Below are 14,060 nucleotides of genomic sequence, written 5' to 3' on the forward strand. Positions count from 1 at the left end.
TAAATGTCTAAGTCAGGGGTTGGTGCCCCACAGCCTGTGGCCAGTTGCCTGTGAAGTGTGATTGCATCTTTCAAGCTGCAGAAGCAAGGGGAGTAGTTGCGACAGAGACCGTATGGCCCACGAAGCCAGACACACGTACCGCGCTGCCCTTTCCAGAGCGAGTTTGCAGTCGCTGGTCTACAGTAAGGGAGTGGGTAATCCACCTACACTGCTTTAAACTGCATCTGATTTTAGCCAGCCACTTCAAGGGGCCAAAGATGCTCGGATGACAGGAGTTGTGTGGTACTCTTTTAAGCAGAAAGATAGAATTTTATGTAATATCTCAAAGTATTAAAAAAATGCATAGACTTAAAGGAAAATATGCCCAGTATGAACAGTATTAGCTTGTGGGTGGGGGAATTATATGTAGTTTTTTTTGCTGTTGAATTTTTGTCTAGAGTAAGGTTATGTATATAACCTGAAACATGAATTTAAAAAATCACCAAAAAAGAGAGAAAGAAAGCCATATCATTTCTTTGGTGTGAAAGTCATTTTAGCTAGCAGAGCAGCTTTTGTTTTTGTTTTTCTTTTGTTTCGATGGTCCTTTTGGAACACTTTAGGTTGAAATGTCTGGAAAGCTCTCTGGAGAAAATTCCTAATTTTTGAGAAAATTGGGTTTCTCACCTGGATTGTGAATCAAAATAAACAAGCGAGGCCTCCTGGCTTTTGTTCCAGTCAGATCCTTTATCGCGAGGGTCCTGAGGTTTTCACATTTTTGTTATAACAGAATTTGTGAGTTCTGTGCCAGGGCTGTGGTGGAGTTAGCTACATTCTAGAAGAGGCGTCCTCCGAAGGTGCAAAAGATGACGTGAATCCTCCCTTTTATCCCCAGAGGGGAGAAGTCAGAAATCAGGACGGGAAGCCTGATGTGCATTGTGTGGAGCTGCTGCCCCGCAGCGTGTGTCGGCCGGGTCTCGCCTGCCCCCAGCCGCGGTGGGGAGCAGGCAGCTCGGGGCAGCTTCTGTTCCATCTGCTTTGCTGCTGGCATGTGGTTGGGACAAGCATTCTGGGCCTGGCTAAGTTTGATGAACAGATGGCACAGTGCGGGCCTGATGGTGGGTCAGGAGGAGAACGTGGTGCCCAGGCCAACTCCTGTGTGTTTCTTTCCAGAGAACACCTGCAGGAGGGGAGGCCCTGCAGGACCATGGTGAGTAGTCGGGTGCATCGTTGCATCTTGAAAACGCGCCTCTGAGGCTACCTGTCCCCGCACCAGCCACGGGAAGGCTGAGTAGTCCCATATGGTCGTTTCATCTGCTCCTGAGGTTAGAGAATACATAGACCAGAGCTTCAAGAACAGAGTTCCCCATCAGAACCCAACTGTAAAGCGTGATTTTAGGCCTGCCTTTAATACCTGTTTTCAGACCCTCCGTAACTCACCAGTACACGACTGCTCTGACAAGTTCCAGGGCATCCTGAGTAGGAGAGGGTGAGATCAGTGAGGGCAAGACTGCCAGAAAGACCTTTTGCAGGATGTGGAGGTACCCCCAGGAGGGCTATTTTGAAGCAGAATTTGAAACAGATCCCTTTTGTCAGTTGGAAGTGCTTTTTTCCAGCTTTTGTCTTTTTTTTTTTTTTTTAAGTCCCACTAAAGTTTCTTCCACCACATGTCACCCTCTCCACAGCTGGGACTAAAGTCGCCAACAGGGCCCCTTGCTGACCACAGAAATGGTCACTGCAGTTTTGTGGTCGTTCTGGACTGAAGAGAGCCTGCCAGGGCCGTTCCCCGAGCTGGCGTGTGGGTTGAATACGTCGCCCCGAGGACAGTTACTACCCCTCTGGCTTCTCTGGCTCAGGCGACAGCCCTGTCATGTTGCTTTGCCATCCTAGGGGCAGCACTCCCCCTGAATGTGCAGATCATTCCTGTTTTCCTGAGCGAGGAGGAAGCTGTCAGTCTCCGTGAGTTCCCAGGGGAGCTGATAACTAGGTAAGGGAGCTCCTGGGGTTGGGGGTCATTGTAAACCATGCTTTGGGCACTCCCTCACATGGGTTTCTCCACACCAGCCACCAGTACATCCCATCCTTCCTTAACTCTATCTCCTCCACGCTCTGCCTTGGAAGGGGCATCGGGAACTTGAGCATGTAGCTAAGAGGCAGCTGGCATAGTAAGATGACTGTGGGTTTTAAATCCCAGATCTGTTGCTTATCATATGTGACCTTGGGCAAGTCCATTCCCTACCTGAGCCTCAATTTCTTCATCTGTAAAATGGATTCAGTAATATCGGCTTCATGGGCTCATTGTGAAAACTGGAAATAAGAGTATGTGCCAGGCCCAATATAGGGCCTGACTCATAGATCTCCAGATGTGGGGCCTCTTACTGAGTGGCCCTGCCGTTTTCAGTAGGTGATCCGGGTACCACTGCGGGAAGCCCTGAGGGCTAGGCATTGCCTTACTTGTACTCCTGTGGTTTGACCATGAGGGCCTCTTGGGCTCTTTGGCCTCAGGCATGCACGTGTCCCGGATGCCCGTGCTTTTTAGGGAAGCGGTGCTTTAGTGCTCCAGGGAGGGCGCTTGCCCCTTCCTCACATCTGCCTTGCTCGCCAGTTCTCCTGCGCCTCCAGCCAGACTCCAGGAGCGCGCATCTGCCCTGAAGGAAGGTGCCACCAGGCATGTGGAATCCACGGCCTGGACAGTGGCCACCACCCTGGAGTCCACATCCCCTGACGTGGCTTGGCCAAATGGCAGGGGAGAGAATGGACATGTGTCTGACCATCCTGCAGAGCTGCTCGACACGGCCTGGGGAAGGGCTCCTGGTCTCAGCCACTCCCTGGGCAAGCAAGCTGCTTTGTTCAGGAAGACAGAAGACCTGGACTTGTCTGAAATCCACATTCCACAAGATCAGGAAATGGGAACATCCTCAGATTATTTTGCCTTCCAATGTGTGTGCGCCCCAGAAGGTGGTGGTCCCCACTGCAAGGAATCTGTCAGCGACTCTGGCAACCCCGATCCCAGGCTGCCTGAGACCGTTCCTGTGGGCACAGCCATCAGTGGCCTCTTCTCTCCCTCCGCTCCGGAGATGCTCTCCCAGAATGGAGCCCTAGAACAGTGCAAAGACCTTCCTGGTGACAGCAGCGCAGCCCCCATTTCCAGGGAAGACTGTCTCTCCAGAAGGACGAGTTGGCCATTGTCATCGCCTCGCCTGGAGTCGAGGCAGACAGGAGCTGAGCTTCCCGTGGGCGATCAAGGCATGGAACAGGGTGTGGATGGAGTTCATGAGAGCTGCTCAGCTCCGCACCTGGAGCGGGGCTCAGGCTCGGCAGACTCTCAGGGCACCCGCCCCCCTGCAGACAGAACTGCCTGTGGGTCCACCCCGGCGTCCCGGACAGGCCTCGTGCGGATGAACCTCTACACTCACAGTGTTAAAGGCCTGGTGCTGTCCCTGCTGGCCGAGGAGCCTCTGCTGGGAGACAGCGCAGCCCTAGAGGAGGTGGTGAGTGTGCTCAGACCTCCCCAGCCCCTCGGGAACCTCTCCCCGCCTCCCAGGGATGGGACGGGGAGGGCAGGTGCTCCCCGCCTCCTAGGGACGGGACGGGGAGGGCAGGTGCTCCCCGCCTCCCAGGGACAGGACGGGGAGGGCAGGTGCTCCCCGCAGCACTGCGCTGACGCAGAGTGGGAGGGGACAGGGCTCAGCTTTAGCTGCCTGGCCTCGTGCAGAGCGTCCTTGTTGCTACAGTGGGGTTGGTGTAGCCCCTGCCTCCCGGGGTTCTGTGGGGAGTGAGTGAGGGGGAGTCCAGTGCAGGGCCCAGTGCCTGGTGCAGAGGCATCCACAAGTGTCGATTCTCGCTCTTTCCTGCTCCTTCCGGTTTCTCAGAGCACAGGCCTTGGAGGAGTCCTGGCTCTGGCCGTGTGATCTTGCACACAGGCCTTGGCCCTCTGAGCCTTGCTCCTCAGCAGCAGTCTGGGGGTGCAGCACGACCTGCAGGTGCGATGGCCGCACGCACAGCCATTCTTGTGCCACCACCACCACTCGTGGCCTCCCTTCCTAGCCTGGCAGCTCTGGGTTCTGTGTTGGCTGGAGTCTGTGCTCTGCACATGTCGCAGCCTGGGTTGGGAGTGCTCTGAAAGCCCCACGTTTCTCTCCATCTGAAACTCCTTCCTAGAAGGCCTGGGACATCTGAAATGCTAAGTGGCTCCAGAAGGCTCCTCTTAACCCATTCCAGCCCTTCCCCACTCCCAGCTGTAAACTGACCTTCTAGGGTCCTGGAGATCCAGTTGCTATAGTAACAGCCTTGCTGTAGTCAGCAGGGAAGTGGTAGCAGTATGAACAGCAGGTTGAAATTGCTGCAGGGCGAATGGTGTCCTGGGGCTTGCCTTGTTTTTGTTCTTAAATCTATATTATTCTAAGTGGATCTTATTAGCAGGCAGGGCTTGTGACCCTCCATAAATGAGCCAGTCACCTTGGGGCTTAGAGGAGGAGGGTGGGCACAGAGCCCAAGACGAGAGACTGCTCCTCTCTGTCTGTCCTCCTTATCTCTGCCCTTGCCACAGACCCCAGGTCACCGCGTGGTGGCTTGTTGCCTTTCCACATCCTCCCTCACTGCAGCTGTAAGTGACTTCTCCGCCTCCCTGTGACAGCCCAGGGACCCGTGGTTGCAGTTTCATACATCTTAGCCCCGACCATGCCTTGGTTTCCACGGTCCGTTCTGCTTTGTGCTGATCCATAGATGTCTTATTTTGAAGGCCCAGGGCTTGGATGCAATAAAGTGGATATGATATCTCTCTCTTACCTTCCCCTAAAAAGAAAAAGAAAAGAACAGTGCTGGCTGCTCTTGGAGAAGGAAGTAAGTTAAGATGTATGCTGCATTCACTATATGCTAAATAGTTTACATACGTTATTTTAGCCAAGCTTTAGAACAGATCTGAGGGTAGGCATTGGAACTCCCATTTTACCAGTAAGAAAACAGCCTCATTGAGATAACAGCCTAATGCAAGTGGTGGGTCCAGAATTCTCATCCCTTGCCCCTCCTCTCTGTTCCCCCACCAATCTGACCTTGGAATGATAGGTGGGAAGGTGAAGGAGTAAATGCCCTGCCTCTGTGGCTCTTGATATGTGGCATGTCCCTTGGTTTTCACAGCCCATCCGTGTTGATAGACAGTGGCCTCCGTGGGCTTTCATGTAAACTGGGGGTGTTGGGTGCGCCTCAGGACAGAGGGTGCAGTTTCACGGAAGAAGAAAAAGCCTTCCAAGAGTAGGGCGTAACTGAGTGATCAGGGTGCTGATTTGAGAGTGGGGCAGGTTCATCAGACCTGAAGGCTGTCTATTTTGTAAGTGGGAGAGATCATTATTGCCTTTTTGTCCCAGATCTGCATACAGAATCCTTGACCTGATTTCCCTCCAGACCCTCTGCTGCTGTCTAGAAAAGCAGGTCCTGCAGAATGGGAAACCGCAGTTCAGATGTGACAGTTGAGCACAGCCCCTTGAAGGGCTCCTTGACTGTGTTGCACACTGCCAAGGCGCCCGTGTGCCAGTTTGCCATCTTGTCTTTCTCTGGATCAACTGCCACCTCTTTGTGTTTGCCAAGGCGGGGAGGCATGTGAAAGGGGGTGTGCGGGGAGCAGCCGGTTCAGAGGGAACAGTAAGCCCACACCAGGGGGCAGCATAGAGCCACAGATAGTTTCCTGCTCAAAACCCAAGATGATCTCGCTGACCTTTACCTACAGTGGTCAGATGAATTATTCATTGCTCCAATAGGACACCGAGCTGTCTGTGTGCTGTAGATGAGGCAGGGGTAGTGCGAGGGCGTTAGTGTGGAGCACTTTACGAGAAAGGACCCCTCCCCCGTGACGTGAAGTGTGTTCGGTTCTTCTGCACGTTCTGGCACACGCTGACGTGCGAGCCGCCTGCTTTGCCGTGGACTTGAAGCAGAGGATCCAGGAGTTCGCCCCAGCACCGTGTCTCCTAGGGCTGGCGTGAGGATCCTGTCTGTGCTAGGACATATCAGGGGTGGGCAGACTTTCAGTGTCAGGGAACACGTAGCAGATATTCTCTGCACAGCTTTCAGCCCCGCTGTACAGATGTAGAAACAAATCCGCCACAGACAACGTGTATGTAAATGGCGCGGCTGTGGTACAGTAATGCTTTATTTATGGACACAGAAATTGGAACTTCATTTAATTTTCACGTCTCATTATTATTTTGATTTATTTTTCCTAACCATATAAAAATATAGAAACCATTCTTGGTGCTCAGGCTATACAAAAACAGGCAACAGGCTGGATGTGGTTCACAGGCCATGGTTTGCTGACCCGTGGTATCTATGACAGCACTTGGTTACCAGGAAAGAACTGTCCATGTGTCATCTGATAGAACGTCTTGTGATTAACTGGGTGTATGGTTAAGTGACTTTATCTTCAGCACAAGTTAGGCAGAAGATTCCAGAAGTGGAGCTCAGTGCCTACAGGGAAAACTCGCGTTTTGGCACGGCTCACTCTCTGTCCCCGTCATCCTTTCCTCTGGGCACCAGCTGGGGATGGGAGGGGGACTGTTGCCAGATTCCTGAGGTGCAGAAGCTTCCAGTGAGGCTGTGGTTTGACTTCATGGTGAATGCTTGTACACACACACACGCACCTGTTCAAGTAGGAGCCTCTCAGTATCTGTGACATTTGGTGTTGGTTAGGCTGTCCCAGTGAGCTGCACGGGAGGGACTGTGCTTGTCCTCCCTTAGCACATGGCCTTTTACTTACTCTGCACCTCCATGAAGCCACACAGCTCAGAAGGTGACAGTGCTTGGCATCAGTTATGCTCACTTATCCAGTCGCTTAGTAGATATGTGTCAAGCACCTGCCAGCGGCCAGGCACTCTGCTAGGCATTGGGGATGCACAGATGAGTGCATGAAATAAATCCTCGGGTGCAAACCTGCTGCCTCTAAATATCATTTCTAAGATGTTCAGATAGAAAATCTAATTTAAGCCTTGTACATTACTGAAAATAACACCTACTGCTCCATGGCATTCCCCTCAGAAGTATCCTGTTTGCATCTCTGTATTTTTTATGGGTGCTTATTTTTTTGCACAGCTGTTGAAAAATAGTCAATCCTCAGACAAGTCCTAGGTGCTCATTAAAGAGCCACCACTTCCTTAATAATGGTCGTTGTTACTTCTTGACTCTTTATAAAAATGCCTTCCCTCAGGGTGGCACTTCAGAATCCACAAAGGACATTTAGATATGTTATTTCTTAATCCACTCAACAGTCCTGTAGTATTCCCATTTTGCAAATAAAAGAAAATCAGGCACAGAAAATTTAGTAACTTTCTCCTGGTCGTCTGGCCGGGAAGAGGCTGAGCCAGGATGTCCTTCACCTGGGAGCCATCTGTACCCGGGGACAGCGGCCTTCTTGTGGCCAGAGCCGCCCCGGGGAGCCCCAGGAGGCCCTGTTTCAGACTGAGTCTGTCGGATGTGACTGATATACACGGTCAAGTCCAAAGGGGAGCTCAGTGAACCCCACAAGCCGGTGAAGGATGACGCTGTGGGAGAGCACTTTCAGGACGAAGAAGGTGCCCTGTGCTCTGTCAGTGGCTATGAAGCCAGTGTCATCATTACTTGTGGTCGGACCCCAATTTTATTTTATACAAAAAGAATCATACAAAATGCTGTAGTCCAGGGTCCTCGACTGTACCTTGCAGGAACGGTGTGGGGCTGATCCTGTTCCAGGTGCCGGGAGAGAGGCGAACTCATTGCGGACAGTGGAGGCCTTCTCGGCCCGGGGGGTGGCGGGGGGCGGGCCGGCCGGCCGCACCGTGAGACCGTGCAGCTGGGTGGGAAGGCATGGTGAGGAGGAGCACCGTGCTGCTAATAGTGCCTATTTCTGGGTGGTGAGATTATGGGCCATTTTTCTTTGCTTTTTTTTTTTTTAAAGATTTTATTTTTTTCCTTTTTCTCCCCAAAGCCCTCTGTACATAGTTGTATATTCTTGGTTGTGGGTCCTTCTAGTTGTGGCATGTGGGACGCTGCCTCAGCGTGGTTTGATGAGCAGTGCCATGTCCGCGCCCAGGATTTGAACCAACGAAACACTGGGCCACCTGCAGCGGAGCACGTGAACATAACCACTCGGCCATGGGGCCAGCCCCCGTTTTTCTTTGCTTTTGTTCTTCTTAAATTTTTTTTCTGCTCACCTCTATTTTCTACAACTTAAAAAAAGCACTAGAACCTAAGGGTGGAAGTTAGTACTTGTCTAAAAACAGGTGAAAACACTGGGCAGAGCGCTTTGGGGATGATTATTGCCTAAGTCCGCGGCGTGCCAAGGTCGGTCCTGCAGCCGTGACCCTGTCTGGCCCTTCGCAGTACCACAGTAGCCTGGCGTCCCTGAACGGGCTGGAGGTGCACCTGAAGGAGACGCTGCCTGGAGACGAGGCTGCCTCCACGAGCAGGACGTACAGCTTCGCGCATCTGGACCGCATTCAGAACGTGCTGATGGGTAAGGAGCGCGCGCTGCGGCCAGAGCCTCCCGGAGGGGCGAGCGTAGCACTACTGCCTCTCACTCGGGGCCCAGCGCCCACGGAGTTTACAGTTCGCTGAGAAACACTCCCTCTCTCATGTGTTTCTTTCTGGTGGTTTCTCCAACATTTTGAGAGGAGCACACACCTGTTCAAATATCTGTGAAAAGGTCTGCCCCCAAATTTTGATATTCCTGTGCAGAAACCTGGTGTTGCTCATCATCGGGGACTGTGTGTGCTCTGTGGCGTGGTGGCAGCAGTGGGGCCAGCACGGTGGCCTCTGTCTCTCCCCTCGGCACCTGCCCTCACGGCCGTGAGCCGTGCTCAGTCCCAGTTGACAGCCTAGGGGTGGGGAGGTGGCGGGAGGAGGCTGCTGCTCACCGCTTGCGTGTCCTCTCCTGGAAGCAAACCTGCCTCAGGTGGCCACGCCCCAGGACCGCCGCTTCCTCCAGGCCGTCAGCCTGCTGCACTCCGACTTCGCCCAGCTGCCTGCTCTGTACGAGATGACCGTCAGGTGAGCCTCCCCTGGGTCCCTCTTGCAGTCCTGCCCCAGGAGTCCTTCGCTGGGCCGCGGGCAGAGCCTTCTTCATGACCGGATGGAGAACATGCGCCTACTCCAGGGAAGGCCTTCCTTCCCTGCTCCGGTGGCTGCCGGCATCTGCTCTCGTGCTTTCCTGCGTTGGTGTTTTCCGGCCCCCTTCCTGGGGCTCAGACCCGCTTTGGACACAGGGGTGCAGTAGTGAGGAAACCTGGGGTCCTCTCTCGGAGCTTCCGTGGTTACTGGGGAAGGCAGGTCTCTGTCACCCTCCAGGAATGAGCTGACATGACATCATTGTCTTCTCCTTTCACACGTCATCCGCGCTCACTGTGAGAGCATCCAGACTCCTCCGGGTCTGTCAAGTCACGTGTTTCCTCCGCTCACCACTGCGCCCCCCAGAGGGGCCCACAGTTAATAATTTAGGGCGTGTGACTCTAGGTTGGTGGTGGGTTTGGTTTTCATTTCTTGCATATAAAATATAGATTAATTTGAATTTTTATTTTCATTATTTTAATAGTCTTCTAGAAAACAGGATCATACTATTCAGTTGTTTTTTTTTTTTTAAAGATTTTATTTTTTTCCTTTTTCTCCCCAAAGCCGCCTGGTACATAGTTGTATATTCTTCATTGTGGGTCCTTCTAGTTGTGGCATGTGGGACGCTGCCTCAGCGTGGTTTGATGAGCAGTGCCATGTCCGCGCCCAGGACTCGAACCGACGAAACACTGGGCCGCCTGCAGCGGAGCGTGCGAACTTAACCACTCGGCCACGGGGCCAGCCCCTATTCAGTTTTATTTTTTTTTGGCATGGGGAAGATTAGTCCTGAGCTAACTGCTACCAATCCTCCTCTTTGCTGAGGAAGACTGGCCCTGAGCTAACATCCATGCCCATCTTCCTCTACTTTATATGTGGGATGCCTACCACAGCATGGCTTGCCATGCAGTACCATGTCTGCACCCGGGATCCGACCCAGCAAACCCTGGGCCGCTGAAGCAGAACGTGCACACTTAACTGCTGTGCCACAGGGCTGACCCCACTTTGTTTCATATTTTGAACACTCCATGCCAGTAGATATAGATCTATGAATTATTCTAGTAATTTATACTGTTTAACCAACAGGATTCTGCGTTTTCTCTCTACGTGCTTCTCTCATGAAACCAGTAGGAGAGAATGAGGCATGTTAGAGGATGAGAAGGGGCGTGCCTGCTATGTGTGTTGAGTCTTTAGAACGATTTGGGCAAGTGCGTTCTTTCATCCTCATTTTACAGACAAGGAATCGCAGCACAAGTAGGAAAAGTGACTTGTCCCCGGGTCACGCTCTTCTTAGGAGCAGAGCCAGGGTTTGACCCAGGCGTCCCTGACCATGAAGTACGTGTTCCCTCCACACGCATCTCCAGGTTCAGGGCCACTGTGGTTGAGTGGGGGGGAGGGCTCTGCACTGGAGCCTCGGCTGTCATGGTGGCCCATTCTAATGCTGTCACCTGCCACCCTCGAGAGCCGGGCATTTCTGCTGCCCAGCGCCATCTCCAGCCAGGATTTCCATATATCCTTCCACAACAAATGTGTCTTCTCTGGCTGTCAGAGCTGCCCCGGCTGGCAGCCTGCATGTGGTTTGCATTTACGATCACTGGTTTGGAACTGGGGTGTGGGGGTGGGTGTGTGGGGGGTGTGTTATGGGAGGTGGGAACAAGTGAAATGTCAGCATCTGATCCGTCAACCGGCGGTATTTCACCTTCCTTGGAGCTAAGAGGGTTTAGTCTTGGGGTACGTAGCTCAAGGCATTTGTTGAGAGATTATTTTTATAATAATAATAGAAACAACAGAAAAATAAAAATAGAAATAATACCATTTCTTAATTACTCACCATGTGCTAAGCAATTGATATATATTCCTACTCATTTAATCTCAGAAAATTTCAATGAGGGATGTACTATTGTCATATCCATTGTACAGATAAGAAAGCTGGGACTCAGAAAGGTTGAGTAACTTAGCCAAGCGCACACAGCCGGGAAGTTGCAGGGCTGGGATTAGCACCCAGGCGTGTGTGACTCCAGATCCGTCTCCTTGAGATCCAGGAAGGAGAAGCTGGAGGATGGGATTCTCCTCCTCCTTACCTGGAAGGAGAGATCTGGGTTGGAGAACCTTAGTGGTCCCTGACTCCACCTTCTTTCACTGGATTTGGGGAAACTGAGGCCCAGAGGTGAAATAGTTTGAGACAGGCAGGATGGAGGAACCTGGTGGTCTCCTGGCCTTGGAGTCACTTCCTCCCAAGTAGGTCCTCCTTTGCACAGGACCCTCATCCCTCCTTCTACTTCCGTCTGTACAGGTTTCCTGTCACTTGATTTCACTCCCCACTCTTCTGTCCCCTCACGCCCCTCACTCCTCATCTCTCCACCCTGGTGTGCGAAGACGATCGGACCCCTTCCTCGGACACTGTCAGTGCTTGTGATAGAGGCCTGGCAGCCTCCCCACCCTCAGAGCCTCAGGGTCCTCCTCTGGCCAGTGGGATAATTCCATTTCTGCGTGGGGCTGAGGAGGAATGAGCCAGGCTAGAGGGGAGGCGTTTTGCTTAGCTGCTGTTATACCCACAAAATGTGCACCCAGCAATGCATTTATGCAGTTGTTACAACTTCCGGCTCTGTGGCTGCAGCCACTGCGCACTGTCCTGCCACAGACAGTCCCAGTGAGTTGAAAGGAAGGAAGGACAGTTATTGGCGCTGAAGCCTGAAACTCAAGTGAGTAAGTGGAGCCCTGAGCCGTGAGACCTGCCCCCACAGAGTTTGGTGTCCTAGGCCGGACAAGCACCTCGCGTGGGCTCTGTGTGGTCTGCGGTCTGCACAGGCAGCGCTGGACTGTTGTCTTCTTTCCTCCTCCCACAGAAACGCCTCCGCAGCCGTGTACGCCTGTTGCAACCCCGCCCAGGAAACCTACTTCCAGCAGCTGGCGGCGGCGGCGCGGAGCTCCGGCTTCCCGAGCCCACAGGATAGCGCCTTCAGCCTCCCGGGCAGGGCCAGGCAGAAGCTGCTGAAGCACGGGGTGAACTTGCTTTGAACTGTGCCCGCAGTGGGATGCTCTGTACCCCGGGACATGACTGTCAAGTCGAATGCCAGCAAAGGAAGCTCTGCCTTCTTTAACCTCCTCTATTGTGTTCTTCTTGGCGTATTATTCCCTTTTTTAGGAATGTAATGATGTTTGAGTGAGTGTTGCTCCTTCTTCAGAGTATTTTTCGGGTCAGCAGACCTAGAGCTCGTGATAAAGCCCTTCCTTCCACTGGCTGCTCTGTTGGGCCAGGACGGTGCTGTGGCCCTTTATACCAAAGAGGGGCCGGGCCAGTTAGTTTCCCTGTCACACTGAGCCCAAGGCAGGTGACAGTCCCTGCTGCTGTTCCAGCCTAGTCTTATCCAGTACCACAAACATTGAGCTTGGTGTTTTTCCTAGGACCCCGCTGTGTGGTCTAGAGTTTGTCCAGCCCTGTGTCCAGGGGGCGGTATGAGGTGTGGCCGCACAGGGAGGACATGGACCGTTGTGCCAGCCACCCGGACTCCCACTTCCCAGCTAGGCCGTCCTCAGAGCATCCTCCTGGGAGGGCTGGGCACTTCCTGCAGGGAGGCAGTTAGAGGTGCCAGACCACCGTGTTTGAATTCCTCTGGCACTGGATTCCAAACCAGGAGCCTGTTCTTGGGCCTCCCGCAGTGGGGGCAAATCTTCAGAAGGTGCGTGGAAGGGAGTTTGGGGTCAGAGGTAACCTTGAGGTGCCAGGACGGAGAACCGGCGATGACAGACAGGCTAGCTCCTGTGGTTACAACTGGGCTGTGCAGCCGGTTCCTCTAGAGTGAGTGTCCCCAGATGGGAGTTTCCAAAGTGTATGGGAGCAAAATCAGAACTGTGCTTTCCAGCAGTGTCTGTGTGAACGGGAAGAGCATTCCTTGGTGGGTTTCCGCGCCGGTGTAGTACTTAGAATATCAGTCCTATTACATAAGAGTCAGACATTTTATGATCAGATGCAGGTCACAAGATGAAAATATTTACCACAGTCTTCACTGAATGTTTACTGGAAGTACCTGAGATTCCATTTGAAATTATTCCATTAATAATTTCACGTCAGTGAACAAATATCTAATGTTTATGGAATGGTGCCTTTTTCTTGAAACAAGTTCCCAAGGGCTAGAAATAAAACAGCCAGAAATGCTATTGAGTCCTGAGTAATTGAATAGTAAGGTCTCTAGTGACGAAGTTAAGGGTTAAGATACTGTGTCTGCATGTGTGTGTTTTGCGTGGACACATCTCTCTTTTCCTCCGTGCTCCAGTGTGGCCAGCTGAGGAGGCTGCACCGCAGCATGGGCGTCTGTCAGGGTGGCGTGCGCAGCCGGCAGCTCCAGCAGCACCAGCTGCAGCGTGGCTGGCCGGCGCACCAGGCCCGGGTCACCCTCTCTCTCACCTCTCCCTGGGGTCCCTCCTGCCACTGGCTGGCCTAAGAGGCCGATCTTCCCAGATGGAGGAGGATCATACCTCAAGCTAGGATAAATGTATATCCTCCTACTTCTCTGCAAAATTCTCCAAGAGAAAATTCATCGCCAGTCTCTGTGCCAGCCTCTGAAGGAACCTTCCCATGACTGACTGACACATAACGCATTCCTTTTCTGTTGTGGGTATTTCTAAGCAGCCAAACTTTTCCTTTTGCCCACTGATGCTCCAGAATTGCGAGGCCCTCAGTCTGAGCTTGGTGAAATTACAACCTGTCATGTGTGGAAACGGACAGAACTGGGAGCCCAGAGCCCACATTCCTCCGCTCACCAGTAGTTCCCTGACTGCCTGTGTTCGAGGCCGCGTCCACACGAGGTCTGCTTCACGAGCAAACCGCTTGGTTGTCTCTGGCCCTTGCCCAGATACCAGGCCGCTGGCAGATCTTCACCTTAGCTGCTTTGCTTTCAGAAACCTCTCCTCCCATCTAATGTCCCAGGGCTGCCGCTGGTCTAAAAATGCTTTGAATACAAGCATTTGGGTTTTGAGAAGCAGTGCCCGAGGCAGCCAGGTGCTTCCCTTTAAGTTGCATC

At 52.8% G+C, this 14,060-nt stretch overlaps 1 protein-coding gene across 3 annotated transcripts in view; it reads left to right on the plus strand.

The window, feature by feature from the left end:
- The window catches only part of HPS4 (HPS4 biogenesis of lysosomal organelles complex 3 subunit 2), a 27,339-nt gene extending 14,142 nt beyond the window's left edge, over nucleotides 1–13,197 (plus strand). For 2 of the 3 annotated variants that reach the window (XM_001499854.5, XM_070275309.1), the window contains 6 exons: nucleotides 1,150–1,186; nucleotides 1,867–1,963; nucleotides 2,582–3,467; nucleotides 8,320–8,452; nucleotides 8,877–8,985; nucleotides 11,886–13,197. In XM_001499854.5, the coding sequence (XP_001499904.2) occupies nucleotides 1,150–1,186; nucleotides 1,867–1,963; nucleotides 2,582–3,467; nucleotides 8,320–8,452; nucleotides 8,877–8,985; nucleotides 11,886–12,057 (1,434 nt within the window). In that variant the 3' untranslated portion in view covers nucleotides 12,058–13,197. Of the gene's footprint in view, nucleotides 1–1,149; nucleotides 1,187–1,866; nucleotides 1,964–2,581; nucleotides 3,541–3,578; nucleotides 4,819–8,319; nucleotides 8,453–8,876; nucleotides 8,986–11,885 lie in introns of all 3 variants that reach the window. The other variant, XR_011441306.1, reaches the window with a different exon arrangement.
- Nucleotides 13,198–14,060: the final 863 nt, after the last annotated feature.

The sequence above is a fragment of the Equus caballus genome, chromosome 8 (assembly GCF_041296265.1).
Source record: "Equus caballus isolate H_3958 breed thoroughbred chromosome 8, TB-T2T, whole genome shotgun sequence".
Classification (NCBI taxonomy): Eukaryota; Metazoa; Chordata; class Mammalia; order Perissodactyla; family Equidae; genus Equus; species Equus caballus.